The following is a 19,152-nucleotide window of genomic DNA, read 5'->3' on the forward strand; positions in this document are numbered from 1 at the left end:
TTGGGTTCTCTATCTCTGAGCCTCTTTTAGGTACGGTCCCATTCCTCAGTTTCCCCAACAGCAGATGTGGAGGAAGATTGGCTGGGATCCCAGTAGCAAAGAACTGGGAGACACGCCCCCTTCCGTCAACCAGGCCTGACCCTGGGGCCCCCCCTCGGGAGCCAAGTTCGCTGCTGGCTCCATGGCTCTGACGCACAAGGGCCTTATCAGGCTCCCATCAGGTAGGAAGCAGCTGTGGCAGGAGGGGTGCCCCCACCAGACCCTCAATTTCTCCAGAACCTTGACCTCTCCCATGGGCCCTGCCCCAGTTTAAGCGTGGGAAAGAAGGCCCCTCAGCCATTGCCTGCTCAGTGTGGCTTACACATGGAGCCAGTCAGGGCTCAAATCCCAGCTGTGTGACCTCGGGCAAGTGACTTTGCCTCTCTGGGCCTGTTTCCCCCATTTGTAAATGGAAATGCTTATAGCACCTCAGGAAGTGTTAAGTATAAGCCCTGGCCAAGAGTAAGCCCTGGACGACTTACAGCTACTATGATTAACATGAGTAATTCTCAAAATTGTCAGTGGAGGCCTCCTCCGGAGTCAGGTCAGACCCCACCCTCAAACCTGATGAGGCTTCAGAATGAGGCTGGGTCCTTTCCCTTAGGAAACCAGAGAGAGAACACACCCCCGTCTAAGAGTCTCCCTGGGTGTGGAGATCCCAGCAGGCTCTGAGGACAGCCCCTCTGAAGAAGGGAGCCAACAGCTAAGGAAACTGAGGCAGAGGGCTGGATCTCCAACTACGGCTTAGGGACTTCTTCCCATTCTTGCTCTGGGGCTCACCTTGACCCGAGAACTTGGGGGCAGAAAGGGCGGCCAAGAGGTGTAGGAAGCAGGTATGAGTTAACCCCATCTGCAGGAGAGGCAGAAGGAACCCCCCGCGAGCCGTGTCCACCCCATAAGCCATGTCCCCACCGTGAACCATGTCCACACTCTAATGGCCTCACCCAGGACCGGAAGATGGAAACCTGATTTCTGGAGGGCCCCCCCCGCCCCAGCCCTCTGGCAGTTTCCAGGCCCCCATTCCTGGCCTCACTGCCCTGACAGTTCCAGAATGTCATTCTCTGAGGCTCTGAGAGGGTGTCCCAGAAGGAGGGAAGCAGGGGCTTGTCCAGATGCCGCATTCACACAGCAAGCGCTCTGCCTCTATCTCAGGGGCATGTTTATTTGGGGTAGCTGATGAGGATGAAGGGAAGCTAAAACCTCTCTCAGCAGCCCAGGGTTGGGGAGGGGCAAAGTTCCTAAAATCAAAGGCCGGAAACCCTTCACTGGGGACCCACAGCTGGGGGGTGTCAGAATACAGCTAAGCCCTCATCTCAGCTTCGGTAGAGGGTTAGAATCCAAGTTTCTGCTCACCCTTGGCCACGGGGTAAATCCTAACAGGTTCTCCACCCCACATAGCTTCTCCAGGCTGGATAGCCCCTGTCCAGAGCTCCCATTGTCCAGGCGGGAAATCGAGACCCAAGAGGACCAGGTTCAAGGTCACGCAGCTGACGTCCTGCCAAGGATCCCACACCTGTCCCAGGTGCTGACACCTCAGAGCCCCTCTGGGCTCCAGGCCAAGCAGGAGGGGGACCCCTCCTGCCATTCTGCTGATTGGGCAACTGCTGACTCAGCCCTAGAGGAAGTAGAGCCAAGGACTGGTACCCACAGGAACCCGGGGGTCCTCCAGCCCCCATCACACCTGGCTGGACAGGGTGTTACTGGGCGGGGGCGGGGGGGGGCGGGGGGGGGGGCTTGTGGGTGGAGTCTTCAAGAGGCTCAGCATCCAGGTAAGGCCCACACAGGGAGCTCCTTGCTGAGGAGCTCAGGGCTCTGGATCCAGAGGACCCCAGTTTCCCCCAGGTCTGGCTGGTGGGCCATCTGATGACTGTCTTTGAACCTAAACACCAGATGCACACAGAGGAATGCTGGGGCCACCCGGTGCTCTGGGCTTTCTTCCCAGGGTTCCTTAGATAGGCGCCCACCCTGGTCTGGAGAAGCTCCACCTCTGGTACCTGACTGAACTAAGGAAGAGACACCCCCCACACACTACCCTCCCAGCTCCAACAAAATCCGACCCTCCAATCCCCTTTAGTACATCCCAGGAACAAAGACATCCCCCTTCCTGGGGCAGGGTGGCGCATCTGCTAAGTCTGGGCGCCCCTTTCCGATAGGACAGCGATGGGCATGAGGTTTTAGCCCTGTGGAGGCGGATCTGCACCAATATTGTGTCTTAGACAGGAACCCCGTGCCCACCTCACCGCTCCTCCCCGGCATGCGGAACGGGCGACCCCCGCCCCATCCCATGTCCGCAGCACCTCTCACCCGCGACTCGCCCCGGGGTACTCACACGTCCTTTGCGGGCAGCGCCCGGCCCTCCACCACGCGAACATTCAGGGAGCTGCTCTTGGCCATGGCGCCCAGCCCCAAACTTTAACGGGCAGAAGGGCGCCCAGGTGCCGAGGCTGGACCACCGAGGGGGCATCTACATGTCACCAGCTGCGAACCTGGCGCCCCGTCCCGGGGTCCCAGCGCCGCCTATGTGAGACGCGGGTAGCTAGGCGGGAGGTTTCCGGAGGAGAAAGAATAGGTGTCCGGGGAGGGGGAGACCCTCGGACTCTACAGGTAGGAGCGGGGGCGCGGAGGAGGCAGAGCGCGCAGGGGGCACCCGCAGCTCTTGCCTCCCGGTCTGGAGCTTCGGGTGGGCGGGCAGGGGGCGGGAGGGGCAGCCCAGGGCCCTCCCCCCAATCCCGCCTCCCGCGTGTCCCCCGCCCGTCCCCGGGCCCCCTCGCGCGCCCTCTGCCGGCACCCCAGCCAAGCGCGCCCGAGCGCACCGGCCACGGAGACCTGGGCGCGCTGAGACTGCCAGGTGGGAAGCGGCCCACGGCCAAGGCGGGCGTGGCCTCTGGCTCGTGGTGAGCTGGCACCGAGCTCAGAAGACACAGCCTGTCCCCTGCCTGCCCTCCCTCCAGCACAGTCGCACCTCCGCAGCCCTCCCCTGCCTCCCATCCCGGCGCCGCCTCCTCGGTCCCAGTCGCTTGCTCTGTGCGGGAGCAGTACCCGCGGTGGGCAGGAGGTGTCACTAAAGAAGGAGTCGCACATGCCCCGGGGCGAGCGGCGGGGTGTGTGTGTGGGGGGGGGGGTTCCGTTCAGAGTCAAGGGAGGGGCCTCGAACATCCCCTTCCTTCTCGTTTAGTTTCCAATTAAACCCAGACTGTGCGAGCGGCAGCTCCCACGTCACGGGCTGGCACTGCGGGGGAGGCAGCTGCGGCCGGAGGGGGAGGGGAAGCCTGAAGACAACCGCGACGGCGGCGACAGAAGTCATTTACAACTCTTTGAACACTTACCGTGTGCCAGGCACTGTTCTAAGCGGTTTCCGGGGATTGTATCCTCACCATAATTCTGTGCACTAAGTACTATTGCACTATCGCCCTCATTTCATGGATAAAGAAACAGGTTCAGAGGGATTAGATAGCTCAGGGAAGGCCTCAGGCAGTAATTGGCTTGCCTTTCTGGATTTGAATCCTAACTCCACTGCTTGCTAGCTGTGTGGTCTTGAGCAAGTCACTTAACCTCTCTGTGCCTTGGCTTGCTTTTCTCGTCTGTTCAACAGGAATAACATAATATTTTGCTCATAGCGTTTTGAGAGAATTGGATGAGATAAAGCAGATAAGAAAGAAGCAGATACAGGTCTCAAAACATAACATAATACACAAAGCACATAAGAAGCTTATAGAAGGGGCGCCTGGGTGGCTCAGTGGGTTAAAGCCTCTGCCGTGGATTCAGGTCATGATCCCAGGGTCCTGGGATCGAGCCCCACATCGGGCTCTCTGCTCAGGGGGGAGCCTGCTTCCCCCTCTCTCTCTCTGCCTGCCTCTCTGCCAACTTCTGATCTCTGTCTGTCAAATAAATAATAAAAAAATTTTTAAAAAGAAGCTTATAGAAAGGGTTTGCTATTATTATTATTATTACTATTATCCTTCAAGGTACAACTCAAGCATCACATCACCTCTCCTAAGAAGCCTTCCAAGATACCCTTCCACCCCAGAGAGAGGTTTCCTTCTCTTTTTTTCTGCTTCTCAGTTCCACGTTTGTCCATTTCTCAAGTGTCAAAACTTGGAGTTTGAAAAACACATCTGAAACAATGCAACAGGAAGAGCCTGTCCCCGGACAGATACTTACACATTTCTCCCTATGAGTTTGTTGTTTACCCGCCTAAGAGTTCTTGGAAGAGCTGGCACCAAGCCTGACTCACTTCGGTCAGCCCAGGGCTGGGCACCAATGGGAAGGCCCCAGCTGAATGATTGCTCCAGCCAACGCCCAGACTGGTGGGACCAGGAGGGCCTGGAACAGCCCCTGGAGTAGCCACTGATCTGCCTCCCAAGCTCCCCCCTTGACTTCCCACCCAACACTCCAGCCAAGCTGGTAAGGGATTCTCTGAGTTCTACCCCCAACTGGCCACTGTCTGCCGAGTCTCCAACTTCCAAAGACTGGGCCTCAGTTACCCATCTGGGATATGGGTCTAGCAGGGCCGGCCCCAAGGCTTAGAAGTATTGCAGGGTACCCTTCAGCAGGGTACAAGAGGTGATCAGGGTCGAATCCAGAACCGCGGTGGCCACAAGTGAGTGTTTACCACCCACCTCCTCTGTGCGCCTTACTAGTGATCCCCGAGCCTTACCGGAGGATAATGGTACTTGCTGTGCGCGTGCTGCTTCAAGACAGGCACCCTGTCCCTTTCTTACCCCCGCCTAGATGAGAGCTTTTGGCTAACCCTTTTTTTTCTGAGCTCCTGCAGAGACCTCAGATAGGCTCTCCGACCTTTAGGGACCCCTGATGAAACCTGAGGGGCCCGGTCCTGGGGCCACCTGGGTTGCCAGCCAAAGTGCCATCAGCCAGCTCGGCCAGTCTTCCGGAGCTGAGCAAGAAGTCGCATTCCCAGATGCCCCTCCCCAGGCCCGCAGGGAGGTTATGAAGTCTATGGAATGTGCAGGCCAGGCCTCCAGGGAGCCAGCTCTGTCACCTGTCCAATAACCAGCACTGGAGCCTGAAACGCACCCGGGACTGTGGCCTCAGTCCTCAAACTTTCCGAATGGCTTGGCCACTTCCTGTTGTTCTGAAAAGTTTTGACTTGAAACTGGCAGAGGGTTTGAGGTCTCCCGGGGCAGCTCCCGTCAAAGGACCAAAGGGTGAAGGGGGCAGAAAGAAGGAGTGTCACCTGCTGGGTGCTACCTAGCTCAGAGAGGAGAGAGTAGGCTCACAAGCACCCAAGCCTGGGCTGTCCCGTGGGAAAGGTCTCATCGTTCTCACGGGTGGTTGTGAGAGTTGATCCAGAGGCAGTGTGAGGCAGCTGCATCATTCCTGGTACCTAGTAGGTACTCAAGAAATGCTTAGCCTCCTCCCGTTCCACTTCCTCGAAGCCCGTAAAGACAAACCCACGATCATCTTCCCGCCAGCTCTCTCCCTAGCCTAGCACCCGTGGGATGCACACAAGGGCCGCCTTCAGTGGCCCGAGACGCTCAGCTCGTGGGATAAGAGCAGAAGTTCTAACATCCGGTCAACCCAACCTGGGACTGAATTGTGGCACCTACACTATGAGCTGGGTGTTCTCGGACACCTTCTGGAGGCTTCGGTTTCTTTATCTGTAAGTTGGGCATAGTAACAGCACCCACCTCATTGCCTGGATGTGAGGATGACATGAAGAAAAAGTCAGATGTTTAGCACAGCCTGGCATATAGCAAAGACTCAGCAAGAGTCATGGCCATAGGAGGACATCCTAACCCCATGACTGTGCCTGACACCGAGTTCCCCCTAAGTGGAACACCAGGCCCCACCCTGAATTCCAGGGAGTGATGGAGCAACCACGCTTCAGTAGCCAGTACGGCTCCAGGCTGCGGCGCAGGATAAACCTGGGGCTTCGCATCTCAGCGGAGAACTCTGATCGATAGACGCCAAGGTCAGGGATGGCTGTGCCCATCTCCCACTCGATGTCCAGCAACGCCACAGTGGGAACGTGAAACCATCCGTGGCAGGAGAACCGACCCCCATGGAACCTGGCAAATGCTACAATGCGGGGGGCTTGCGGTGGGGGGGGGGGCGTCAGTTCAACAACACACCACTGGGCACCAGATTCCCCAGCCACATAGCCCTCTAGACACTCCTGAACTCAACACTCTTAAGATCTTGCTCCTATCTCCTCTCCCCACACCCACAGTGCCCTCGCCCTACCCTGCCTTCCATTAGGAAAGCCCCTTCCCTCCTTTTCCTGTTCCCTTGTTGATCTCCTACCCATGCAACTGGATTAAAAACGAGGAGGGGTGGGGCTAGCAAAGTAGAGACAATGTCGTGTCAATATCATGCACTAGGACATGGTTGTTAAGAGGGATATGCTCATGGGGCACCTGGGTGGCTCAGTAGGTTACAGCCTCTGCCTTTGGCTCAGGTCATGATCCCAGGGTCCTGGGATCCAGCCCCGCATCGAGCTCTCCCTGCGTGGGCTCTCTGCTCAGCGGGGAGCCTGCTTCTCTTCTTCTCTCTCTGCCTGCCTCTCTGCCTGCTTGTGATTTCTCTCTCTCTCTGTCAAATAAATAAATAAAATCTTTAAAAAAATAAAATAAAATAAGAAGGATATGCTCAAAGACTTGGAATGACAGGGAAAAAAATGCTAAAAGAGAAACCCGAAGTCGTGGGGGAAACACAACCATCTCCACACCACCATCCGGATGCCACGAACGATTACATGTATATTCTTTGTATGAATATTCCTTTTATTCAGCTGATCTGCGTCAAGTGCCTACTGTGTCCCAGGCAGTAGGGATACAGCGAAGTATAGGACCGCCCAGCCCTGCTCCCCTGGGGCTCTCAGGAGCGTGGGGAGCTGACAAAAGTTGCTTGCCACTGAAGAAGACACTCTCAGTAGGAAGTAGGAAGTGATACGCAGACGAGAAAACAGACAAGGGAATCGGGCAGCAGCAGAGGGCTTCCCCAGACATCCAGACATGAGCTTCTTTTCATCCTCAGAAAATACACCGCGCTGCCTCCCGTTTCTGAAATCTCGGCTGCCCCAGCTCTGTGGATGGCCTGCAGCCTCCGGGAAGGCAGCCACGACCCCTCCCCACCCCCTTAACCCCTGCCTGTTGGCACCATTCTGCGACCTTGGTCTCTTGTTCTCTTGTTTTGTGGTATTTTACACGCTCGTCTTATCTCTTAAATGTCAGGGACAATGTCTGATTCATGCCGTGCCTCCCACACCGCTTGGCACGTAAGAAAGACTCAAAACACACTTGCTGGGTTAAACAGAATTCTGTTCCCCTCCGGGGCAGGAATCTGGCCTCTCTCACGGCGATAATAGTCGTATTATTTCTTACTTCCTTTCTGCCCACAGTGCCTAGGACAGCAGCTTCATCTCTGCCAACATACTGTCTCTCTGCTCCAAGTCCACCCCCAAACCAGGGGCAGACCCCTCTTCTGGCTCCACAGACCTGCCTGTCTCTAGACCTCAGTTCCCCTCCTGTGGCCCCATCCCTTCCAAGGCCAAGTCTGGGGCAAGAAAGACAAGCCCTGGCCCAGGTTGGGGGTAAGGAGCGTGTTCTTTGTCTCGGGAACACAAAGCCCCATTTGTGATCACTGGGCACGATTCTGGGCCGGGAGCCACGAAGGACAGGAGGCTGCGGTGGGAGGGGTGGGCAGGATTTCCACAAACCCCTCCCGTGGGCTGGCTGCCGAGGAAGCAGTCAGTCCCGTCCTCCCACAGCCTGAAACAAGGTATCCGTCTGTCTGTCCGCCGCCCCTGCTTCCTCCTTCCCCATCCCTATTCCCCAAGGGGCACCCCCCCCACCCCCTGCCTTGGAATGGAGAAATAGGAAGGGGGAAACCACCCAAGCATGAGACTTGGGGGTGGGGAGAGTGGCTATTTCCAGAGCTGTGCGCTGTGGCCAAGGGCAAGGCCAGCTGAGAAATTGTGTCCCGCTGTCACTCCGCAGTCCCACTCACCCTCTCTCCCAGGATGTGGGGATAGACACAGGTGAGGATTTGGGACCTCTGCCTTAGCAGCATGAGAGGGAAGCCCCCAAGAGAAGCTGAAAGCAACACTTTATTTATTTTTTTAAAAAAGATTTTATTTATTTACTTGACACAGAGACAGAGATCACAAGTAGGCAGGCAGAGAGCGATGGGGAAGCAGGCTCCCGGCTGAGCAGAAAGCCTGATGCTGGGCTCTGTCCTAGGACTGAGATCATGACCTGAGCCGAAGGCAGAGGCCCAACCCACTGAGCCACCCAGGTGCCTCGACACCTTGTTTAAAACAGAAACGCTGAGGCCTGGGTCATGTACCCACAGCTGCAGCCTTCTGAAGAGGGGCTGCTTGTGTAGGGACCTTTTCTTCTCCTCAAAGCTATGAGCAGTTTCAAGGTAGGGATGGGTTATCTCTAAAAACAAAACCAAGGCCCATCACTTCTCAGCCTCTTGTCCTCAGAGGGTCACTTAACTCCCCTGGGCCTCAGTTCCCTCATCTATTATTGGCCACAGGTCTGGCCCCTCCTTGGCCCTCTCCAGTCAGTATGTATCCCATCATCCTTGAATTCTGCACACCAACCTACAGACCTTTGTTCTCTTTGTGAAGGGGGTGCACGTCCTCCTGCCTCAGGGCCTTTGCACATGCTGTTCCCCCTACTTGGAATACTTTTCCTTTCTTCTTCTCATCCTCCACCCCATCCTTGAAGTCTCAGTTCACACGTCATTGCCTCAAAAAAGCTTCCCTCCCTGCTCCTTGCACCCTAGACTTCTCTCCCTAGTCCAGAGTGGCTGTACCACTTGGAATTCCCACCGACAGCGTAAAAGTGATCCAGATTTTCTGCCTCCTCGTGGTCATCATCGTGTTTGTCTTAGCCAGTCCGATAGGTGCACCATCAGCCTGTATGCCCCATGAGGGCAGTTTCTGCCTTATCCACTGCTGTATCTTCACACACTCTCTAGTACCAAGTAGGTGCTCAATAAACATTTGCCCACCAAAAAACACCTCTAAGAGAACAGAAATTCAAAAGGGAGGATGCACGATGATGACATCCTCTGAAGAGACAAGGAAGGGAATGAACCTATAGAGGGAAAGATCCAAGTTGGGGAGGGGAGGCTCAGCTATATCTGAACCATTGTGGTTAAGAGGGTGGTCTCCACAACCAGGTGCCCCAAGTTCAAATCCCATCTTAGACCTGACACGATGCAGGAAGGAAAAAGTGGCAAATCAGGTCATCAAACATTAAAACCTTGCTCTGCAAAAGACCACGCGAAGAGAATGAAAAGACCAGCTCTGCCTGGGAGAAAATATCCAACAGAGGATTATCTGGAACATCGAGACCCGTATCTAGAATATATAAAGACGTTCTCAAAACTCAACGGCTAAGAACAATTCATTAGAACACAGGCAACAGATAGGAACAGATATTTTGCTGAAGGGGATGGCAAATTGGCACACAAAAAGATGTTCACCGTCATCACGTCCAGTAGAGAAATAGAAGGAAAACCACCGTGAGACCTCACGGTGCACCTACCGCACTGGCTAGGGCAAACACGGTAATGACCGTGAGGAGGCAGAAAATCTGGATCACTGTTCACTGTTGGTGGGAATTCCAAGTGGTACAGCCACTGTGGAAAAGGCTCAAGCAGCTTCCTTAACAATTGTGCTCACGGGCGTCTATTCTAGAGGGAAGAAAACTGACACTCACACAAAAACCAGGACATGAATCTTCACAGTGGCTTTCTTCATGAGAGCCCCAAACGGCATCTAACCCAAACATCCTTCCACCCAAATGGTTCACCAAGCACGGCACGTCCAGCCCGCGGCATGCTACTCAGTGATCAGAGAGCGTAAACACTGATGCGTGTAGCTAGTAGGATAGATCTCAAGAGAATGAAGCTGAGTGCAAAAGACAGTCTCACAGGTTGCATACTGTCTAATTCCACTACAGAACATCCTTGAGGTAACAGAACTGTAGAGAGGGAGAACAGATACATAGTTGCCAAGAGGCAACTATGAGGCAGGAGGGAGGGAGGCGGTCCTAGCTATCCGGTCCTAGCTATCCGTAGCATGGAGGATCTCTGTGAGGAATGTTCTGTAGGTAGCTTGATTGTGGCGGTCATAGGAGTCTGTGTGTGATAACTTTTTTTTTTTTAAGATTTTATTTGACAGACAGAGATCACAAGTAGGCAGAGAGAGGAGGAAGCAGGCTCCCTGCTGAGCAGAGAACCCAATGTGGGGCTTCATCCCAGGACCCTGGGATTATGACCTGAGCCGAAGGCAGAGGCTTTAACCCACTGAGCCATCCAGGTGCCCCCACGTGTGATGACTTTGCATTGAACTAAATACACACACACACACACACACACACACACACACAGAGGAGCGCATGTAAAACCATGAGAACTGAATAAGGTTGGCAGATTGTCTTGATGCCAATTTCTTGGTGGTGATTGTGTCCTATAGGGTGCAGGATGGAACCCCTGGGGGGAACAGAGTGAAGGGAAATGGGACCTCGCTGTGTTGCTTCTTCAACAGCGTGTGTATCGACAAGGGTCTCTGAACAAAAAAGTCTTCCAGGAGCTACACGTCTATTAGAATGACGTTCAAGAATCACACCAGTACCAACTGCTGGCAAGGCTACAGAGCGGCGATGAGACCGCTCATGCTTTGCTGGCGTGAATATAAAAATGGTACACTTGGAAAAAGTGTACACTTGCAAAAAGTATACTTGGAAAAAGTTTGCTGTTTTTTATACAATTAGACACAGACTTACCATATGACTCAGCAAGCTTACTCCTATGTACTTACATGGAGCAGAAAGAAAGCTTATGTTCACACAAAAAACTGTACATGAACACAGGCTCTATTTGTAATCGCCCGGAACAAGAGATGACCCAGCAGGGGGCTGACTAATGAGACCAGGATGTAAAATCAAATACTACTCTACAATGGAAAAGAATGAAATACGGGTACACATGTGGACGCGAATGAATCTCAGATGAACGATTCTGGGTTACAGAAGTCAGACTCCAGCGGCCACAAAGCAGAGAATTCCATTTCTGATATTCTGGAAAAGGCACACCCACTGGGACAGAGAACGGGTCAGTGAGTGGTTACCAGGGGCTGGGGTGGGACCGAAGGTTGGTTATGGAGCATGGGGACGGCAGGGGGTGAGGGAAGCATTTTGTGTCTTGGCCGTGGTGGTGGTTACATGACTCTGCGCATTTACTAAAACTCACAGAACTGTATGTGAAAGAAAATAGGAAGTTTACGGTATGTAAATTATACCTCAATGTTTTTAAGTAAGAAAATATTAGGTCATGTGTCTTATAACTTCACATCGATTTCTGTAGAAGGTGGTATTTGCAATTTAATGCAATGTCCTCAAAGGGAAAATGTATATTATTTTAGCTCCTTTCTAAAAATATGCTCTAACAAAATGCTTAGGAGTTGTTTTTTAGCGATTTAGGGATTATAAGTATAGGTGTGTTTTTTTGCTAATAGTGTTTTTCTACGATAAGAAAATGCAGTTCTTTACATGAAAAAATTATTTAAACTGGAAACTAAAATAATAGAAAGCAAAGACGAGAAGATGCTAGCGTGTGTTATTTCTGAGTGGAGGACCCAGGGGTATTACTCTGGGCATTTTTCCCTAATACCGTTCCCTGGAGTACTGTTTTAAGAATTAAATTGATATTATATAGAGAGCGCTTAGTAACTCTTGTTGCCCAAAGTATGTCAGCTCCTCCCTCCCGTATCCTCCAGATCTGGATGATGGGTCCCTTCCAAGCCGGTCTCCGCTGGGCGGTGCCGAGCTCTCCCTAACCGGGCTAGGGGGTTCCCTGAGACTTGGCCAGGGTAGCCCCATCCCCAGCAAAGGGAGTTGACCCTCAAAGAGCTGCAACACAGTAGGCCCTCAGCACCCTGCCCCGAACCTGGCAAACAGTAGGTGCCCAATAATTATTCTTTTGAATAGACAACTGAGCGTGCAGCCACGATAGAGGCGTGCTATCTCACCCAGCCAGGAAGAAGCTTGACCAGGCACGGTGCACCGAGGGACCCACCTCCTTCTCACCGCACCCCAGTTTAGATTGGGAGCTAAAGCCCTCTCTGGGATGGGCAGAGCGCACTCCCTTTCCGGCTGCCCCCGCACCTCGCTCCCTCCCTCCCAGGATGGATGCCCCTAGTCTCCGGCAGGCAACAGAATGTTGTGTGGTTGGTTGCCCCAGCAACTGGGGCCTGCTAGGTGGCTGCCTTCTTGGAGTACAAGAGCTCGCTGCCACGCTGCCCTCAACCCGAAACCCCCAGGGCCTTCTGAGCCAGCGCAAGACTCCTGCCTTGTGGAAAGGAAGCCCCGGGACAACTGCAGGGAGAATGGACGTGCCCTGGGAGGACTATTTCCGACTGGCCTTGCAAGAGAAAGTGCCCGAGTGAGTGCTTCGGAATGGAACTGTGGGGGAAAGGGTGGCAGGGGGCAGAAGCTGGTGGGATGACCCATGCCTTCCCCTTGCCTGTGTCGCACAGCTTCCTTGGGCGGTTCCTGGTGGCGTATTACTGTCCCCACTTCACAGAAGAAGCAACTGAGGCTCAGAGGAAAAGTGGCCTCTGGGCTAGTTAGGGCAGAGCTAGCAGCCCAGGCTTCTCCTCTGTTCCTGATCCCCACCCCTGGCGGACATCCAGTTGAGATTAAATCCTTTGGACCGAGGGGGAAAGGAATTCTGTGAACTCCTGCTCTGCTCTCCCTGCAAACTCTGCATGTACAAGGAGGAGTGGAGGAAGCTTGTGGGGTACCTCCTTTGTGTTCCGCAGCGGCTGAGAGTCCCAAGCTCAGCGCCAGAGTCGGGACTGGTACTGAACAGAATGTTCAAGCATCCCTTCGGCTGTCTACACAGCCACGGTGTAGGGCCGTGCGCAACCCCTCCCACCGCCCAACACACACACCCCAGCAAGACTCCAGATCCCAGCCCCCTCCTGGAGCCCTCGCAGGGAGGTCTAGGGCCACAGCTTGGCCACAGCAAGTAGCTGATCTCTGCACCCCATTCAGCCCTCCACCACCCCCTCCTTCCAGTTCACTTGGAACTCCCCTTAGTCTCCTTTCTCAACCCCGCCCTGGGTCACCGCATCAACTCTGCTCTCAAACTGAGCGTGACCGCACTCCTCGCCTCTCCCCTACGACCACCTGACCAGACCCACACTGTCTCTGTGTTATCCCAGAACCCCTTCACCATCTCCTGCAGCTGCCCTGCCTCTCCTATGGTTCTCGGCCCCCACTGCAGCCTCGAGAGCCTTCTACAATCCAAAGTCCTTCTCTTGAGGCCTTGGCATTGGCCGTTCCCTGCAGGTATCCACGTGTTGACCTCCTCTTGCTCCCACGGGTCTCTGCCCGGGTGACCTCAGGGTCTTCTTGGAGAGACTTTTTCACCTCCCCATTGAAAGACTTTCCTTTTGCCTGCTTAATACTTCATCAGACACCTACCATGCCCTGGCCTTATTTATTATCTGTTAGCTTTATTTCCTGTGCCCCCACCCCAGCAGAATGCCAGCTTCTGGAAGGTGGGGATTTTGCACTGCCTCCCCCCGCCCCCTGCCTAGAAAGGTGCCCGGCAGAGTAGTTGCTCTGTACGATATGTTGAATGAATGAACAACTCAACAACTAGTATATGGCTCGTGGGGGCATTTCAAGCACTAGAGGGGGGTTTGGGGGCCCTGACTCTTGCCTCCTTCATTCCCATCTCCCCCTTGGAGCCCCTCCAGGAAGATCCCGGAGCACAATGTGGACCACATCCCGCCGGTGCTGCGCCTCCTGGAGAAGAGGCAAGAGCTGATGGATGCGGACCGGGATCTGCAGACCCAGAAGGAGGTGAGCCTCCACTGCAGTCCCTGAGACTTTTTCGGACCCTGGGCAAAAAAGAAAAAAAAAAAAAAAAGGTGGTGAGCAGGGGTTGGGAAATAATGCAGCCAACTTACTAGCTACAGAGTCTGAGACAGGTCCTTTCACCACTCTGAGCTTGGGTTTCCTATCAATGATCAAGTAAGATCAGCTGATGCACATAAGGGCTCACTGAGCACCTACTATGTGCACGATATGGCACTGGGACCTAGAAGTCTCACCACGGTCCTCCTCTGTGGGATTCACCGTCTAAAGGAGACACATGTCCAGGTGGGGACGCACTGAGAAGGTTGTGGGAACCGAGAGGAAGTCCCTATCTCCACCAAGGGTGGTCAGGGAGGGCTTCCTGAAGGAAGTAAAATCTAGGGATTGGCAAATGGCAAATCAGCTTATCCCGCAGAAGGGGGGTTTGGGTGAGGGGTGGAGAAGCCAGCAGAGGAAAGGGCGCATACAAAGATTGGAAGACAAGGACAAAACACAGGAGGACGAGTGTCTAGAAGACAGTGTCAGAGGAAAGGGGTAAAATGAGACCAGAAGGAAGGACAGGGATGGTGGCATGCGGGGCCATTCAGGCTTCATCATGCATGGTAGGAGCATTAGGTGGATTTGAGCAGGAGTATAGGGACTAGATCAGGGACTACAGATGACAGAAGTAGGAACCCGAAGGTGCTATATAACTTGAACCCCCAAACACACACAGAAACCCACCCCTCACCTCTCCCCAGGTGTTCCAGGCTTTGACGGCAGCCCAGAAACAGCGCCGGGAACAGTTGGAACAGAAGGAGCGGGAGCTGAAGGGATCTTTTGTCCACTTTGACAAGTTCTTGCAGGTGGGTGGATATGGCTGGGGGAGGGGAGGCAGTTCATCGGGTCACAAAGTCACCATCCTGTCGGGGCCAGACCTGCATGTGAATTTTAAAAGTGGGCTTATTGGGGGCCCCTGAGCAGCTCAGTTGGTTAAGTGTCTGCTCATGACCTGAGCCCAGGGTCTTGGGATCCAGCCCCAACTTGAGCCCCACGTTTGGCTCTCTGCTCAGCAGGGAGTCTGCTTCTCTCTCTCTCTCCCCCTGCCCCTCTACCAATTTATGCTCTCTTTGACTCGCTTACTCTCTTCTCAAATTAATAAACAATTTTTTTTTTTTTAAGTGGGCTTACTGGGGCGCCTGGATGGCTCAGTGGGTTAAAGCCTCTGCCTTCAGGTCAGGTCATGATCCCAGAGCCCTGGGATCAAGCCCCACATCAGGCTCTCTGTTTGGCGGGGAGTCTGCTTCCCCACCTCGCCTCCCTCTGCCTGCCTCTCTGCCCACTTGTGATTTCTGTCAAATAAATAAATAAAATCTTTAAAGAAAAAAATAAGCATCTTTTAAAAATAAATAAATAATGGGCTTACTAATACAAGAGGGAGTAGTAGGAAATACACACGCACTGCCTGAGGCATTTGAGTTTTTTAAAAAACACAGGGGTAAGTGAGGGACCAAAATCAGAGATCCTGGCTGAGTCTGCCCACAGGCCATCTGTGTGCTACCTCCCGCGCCGCGTGCGGGTGTTGGGGCGGGTAGAAGCGGTGAGCCCCGCGAGCTCCCCAGTCGTGAGGGCAGTCGCCTCCTTTCTGTCCGCCTCCCCAGGACACCGAGGCCCGGCGCAGCCGCGCGCTGCACAGGGCGGCAGAGGAGCGGCTGCAGGCGAGCCGCCAGGAGGCCGAGGCACAACGGCTTAGGGTCCAGCTGGAGGAGCTGCAGCGGGAGCGCGCGCGATTGCAGCGCCGGGTGGAGCGCCTGGAGCCCTGCGCGCGCCTGCTGGGCCAAGTGTTGGAGCAGCTGCCGGAGGTGAGGGCCCTGCAGGAGGTTTTGGGGCTCGGCGCCACCGCGCAGCGTCAGGTAGCCTCTGGGACGGCTTTCCGGGTATGCACTACTGGAGTGCTGACTGTATGCCAGGAATCACCACTTATTGAGCACTGGCTGTATGCCTGGGGACAAAGTTTGTTCTTGAATTCTCCCCAAAGCCCCGTGAAGTGAGTCTTGGCTCTTGTCTACCGCATCTTATAAATGGGGAAACCGAGGCTCACAGTGGTAACTTGCACTCAGGGACACACAGGCGAAGGGGGAGGGGGTGTATCCAGGCACTCAATACCAGTTGAACGGAACAATCACGGGAGTGAGGCTGGGCTAGGCTTAATGCTGGAGTGGGGAGGGGTGGGACGAGCCCTCATTTCTGGGGTAGGCGCTGTGTGATGCCCTCCTTCGGCACATGGGCTAACCGAGGAGGAAGCGCCCAAGGGCCAGGCGGCGTGGGGACCCCATCTTGACCCCACCCCAGTTCCAGGACGTCCCGGAGCTGGTGGCGCGCTTCGATGGCCTGGCCGATATGCAGACGGCGCTGAGGCTCACGGAGCGCCAGCGGCAGGCGCAGCTGGAGGAGGACCGCGCGCGGCTGCAGAGGCTGCGGGACGCGGGGCAGGACGAGCTGCTGGGGCAGAGCCAGCGGCGAGCGCAGCTGCTGGAGCGCCTGGAGGCTGCGAGGGAGCGAACGCTGAGCTGGGTACGGCCCTGCCGGGAGGAGGCGCCCACCCGGGGCCCCAGCCGCCGATCGCCCGAGTCCAGTGCCAGGGTTCCTAAGATCAGAAGGACCGATGCCTACCCCGGACGGGCAGCGGCGCTAACGGGCAGGTGCAAGCATCAGAAAGCGCTTTAGGGCACCGGGGGCCTGGCCCAGCAGATCCTGACCCCTGTGCCTGCTCCCCCCCCCCCCAGGGGCCTCTGCGCCCCTGGAGGGTAGCAGACAGGCCCCAGCCCTCCTCAGCAGGCTCCAACCCTGATCTGGAAGGGGGTGGGGTGTTCTTCAGGAATCCAAGTGGATTCAGATCCAGAACACAGCAGCAGAGAAGACCCTTGTCCTGGGCCGCAGCAGAATGGCCGCGCTGAACCTGTTCCAGCTGGTGTGCCAACACAAGGCGCAGCCCCCCGCCCTGGCCATCGAGGACACCGAGGGGCAGCTGGAGCAGGTGCGCTCCCTCTTCTGGCCCATCCCACCCCAAAACCTCAGGAACCTCACCTACGCTGGGTTAAGCATGATTCTCTGTGAGCCAAGCTGCCGGCACTCCAGAGGTGGGCTCGGTGGCCTCCTGGACCCCTGCCGAAGAGGCCTGGGTTGGGTCTTGGCTCCCAGGGGCATCTGCTCCGTGGTCACAAGGAAGTCATGCTCCTCTCTGGGTCTCAGTGCTCTCACCTGTGCCCAGGGGCTGGGGGTGTGTACTGACCACGCACACGTTCATGACAAGAGTCTGTCCTTTGTCCCAGGGTCAAAAAGCACAAACAAGTGACAACATTGATGAGAAACCAGGTGGAGATTCACCTTTAATTAACCCCTGACCCTCTTGCTCCCTGCATGGACGGGCTGCAGCTTCCCTAGGGAGGGAGAGGATGGGGCTGGTCCTTGTCTGTCTTTCTGCAGAAATGCATCACAGATGTCACCATGCACCAAGTCATTCAGGTTTGCAAGGCTGTAGAACGTGTGACATGGTTTACAATGGCAAGGGGGTGGGGTGGTTCTGACTTCAAATGCCTCCGTGGCTTCTAATGGGGCCCCAAAGCACGGTCCCTTTCAGTGGAAGAAATATGAAAGGTCCAGCTGCCCCTGCCACTCCTGTCCTGCACCCCACACCCCGGATCCCAACCAGACACGGAAAACTCGGGCTCCGGGAGCCTACCTTTGTGCCATGGGCTGAGTGGGATGGGTCTGTGGACACCACTGTTCTCTCAAGTGTGGCCCGCCACCCTGAGCTCCACGAGATGACTCCAGGAGGGACAGAGGCTCAGGAGGATGGAACAGGCAAAAGCCTGTCCCTTTTCAACGGACCCTGATCCTACCAAGGAGATAGGGCGAGTGAGTGTGCCTTTAACCCCTGTGGTGTTCCCTGGGCCCGGGCCTCACGCCCCCTCCAGGCAACAGCGGAGTGCAAGAGTCAGCTGGGTTTCTTGTGCCTTGTGTTTTTCCACTGCTCCTCCGCTTGTGACAGGGGGTAACTTGATTCTGTTTTTGTTAGAAATGTTTTCCTTTTCAAGTGTGACAAAGGGGAAGGGAGAGCCCAAGGGTAAGTTGGCCTCCGGCTAAGTTCCGGCTCTTGGCAGTGGACATTAAATTCATTATCAATAAATAAGTGACTTAAAAGGAAATATGGGAGGTTAACCCATGGGGATGAGAGCAGGTCAAACACCAATGAATATGGCTGATCCGATTCAAAGGGGGGAAAAATGAATCAAGGGAAGTGAAAATACTCATTTAATTATAATGCAGGTGATAACCAGGTAGGAAAACTGAGAGTGTCTGCTCACAGGCCATTCAGGAGGCTTGGACAGAGGCCTGAAAGACCCAGAACTGTCTAGGGCAGGTTGGCTGGCCCCTGGGAACCACTGCCATCACTTTTAATAGGGGCCTCCATCCCCAACCCGTGTTCTGCAGCATCCTGTGTTGGGGACATGGCAGAACTGGACACTCGGGGGCTGGGATGTGACTGGCAGTGTTGGGCACCCACAGGTGAAGCTGTTCATCCTGGACCTCTCCGCCATGCTGGCCAGTCTTCGTCAGGCAGAGCCCACAGCCGCCTCCCAGCCCTGATCCAGGTAAGCAGGTGGCCCCCCGACCCTGAAAGGAAGTACACATTTCCTGCGGGGTGTGTGCTAAGAGGTCCTCACCTGAGAGATGGGAGGGGGCTGTGTCCGCTCAGACTACTGTGGGGAGTACAGGACGGGCATACAGCAAGTACTAAATAAATGTGGGCCACGTGGGGGGCATCAATATGTCAACCACCACATAGCCTGGGACCAGATCCTCCCTCCCAGGGCCATCAGGGCATTAAACAAGCTGATGTGTGTCAGGGGTTTGGAATGAAGCCTGATGCAAATTCTGGTAAATTCTAGAAGAGTGTCTGGTAAGTAAAGTAAAACAGGACCAGCACGAGGGCCACAAAGCAAGCACCCACAAGTGGGGCACCTGTCACAAGGCCTCCTCTGTTGTGGATCCGTGGCCCGAGAATCCAACTGCTGGAGGCTGTCCTTAACCTTCCCAGGACCCCACATTGGGGCTGGAGAGCACGGGGCTCGGAGGGTGGAGGCCAGGATGGGTTCTGACCTGTGGGTGTGGTGGGGGCCATGTGAGTCCCCTTCACAGCCAGAGGAGGAGCCGCTGAGCCCTCTACCGCATACTCCACCTCCCACCCCGAGTCACCACTCTCTTG

At 55.1% G+C, this 19,152-nt stretch overlaps 2 protein-coding genes and 1 long non-coding RNA gene across 7 annotated transcripts in view; 1 reads left to right on the forward strand and 2 right to left on the reverse strand.

Moving 5' to 3' along the window:
* Positions 1-4,764, reverse strand: part of RASAL1 (RAS protein activator like 1) — a 29,758-nt gene extending 24,994 nt beyond the window's left edge. Inside the window, exon 1 of one of the 5 annotated variants that reach the window (XM_059408476.1) lies at positions 4,697-4,764. Coding sequence is in view for 3 of the 5 variants with exons in the window: in XM_059408473.1 (XP_059264456.1) it covers positions 2,369-2,433 (65 nt within the window). In the remaining 2 variants the exon portion in view is untranslated. Of the gene's footprint in view, positions 1-2,368; positions 2,748-4,696 lie in introns of those variants that run through there. The other 4 variants (XM_059408473.1, XM_059408472.1, XM_059408474.1 and 1 more) reach the window with 4 other exon arrangements.
* A 5,716-nt stretch (positions 4,765-10,480) lies between these two features.
* On the forward strand, positions 10,481-19,148 carry CFAP73 (cilia and flagella associated protein 73). The gene is made up of 7 exons (XM_059408483.1): positions 10,481-12,459; positions 13,784-13,889; positions 14,645-14,749; positions 15,545-15,745; positions 16,236-16,457; positions 16,762-16,920; positions 18,453-19,148. Exons 1-7 carry the CDS (start codon positions 12,203-12,205, stop codon positions 18,531-18,533), a joined length of 1,131 nt encoding a protein of 376 aa, XP_059264466.1. The 5' UTR covers positions 10,481-12,202; the 3' UTR covers positions 18,534-19,148.
* LOC132023185 (uncharacterized) lies at positions 13,103-17,194 on the reverse strand. The gene is made up of 3 exons (XR_009405884.1): positions 16,971-17,194; positions 14,635-14,821; positions 13,103-13,927 (listed from the first exon to the last, which is right to left on the reverse strand). It is a non-coding gene; the product is annotated as an uncharacterized LOC132023185 (long non-coding RNA).
* Positions 19,149-19,152: the final 4 nt, after the last annotated feature.

This window comes from Mustela nigripes, chromosome 8, assembly GCF_022355385.1.
Source record: "Mustela nigripes isolate SB6536 chromosome 8, MUSNIG.SB6536, whole genome shotgun sequence".
NCBI lineage: Eukaryota > Metazoa > Chordata > Mammalia > Carnivora > Mustelidae > Mustela > Mustela nigripes.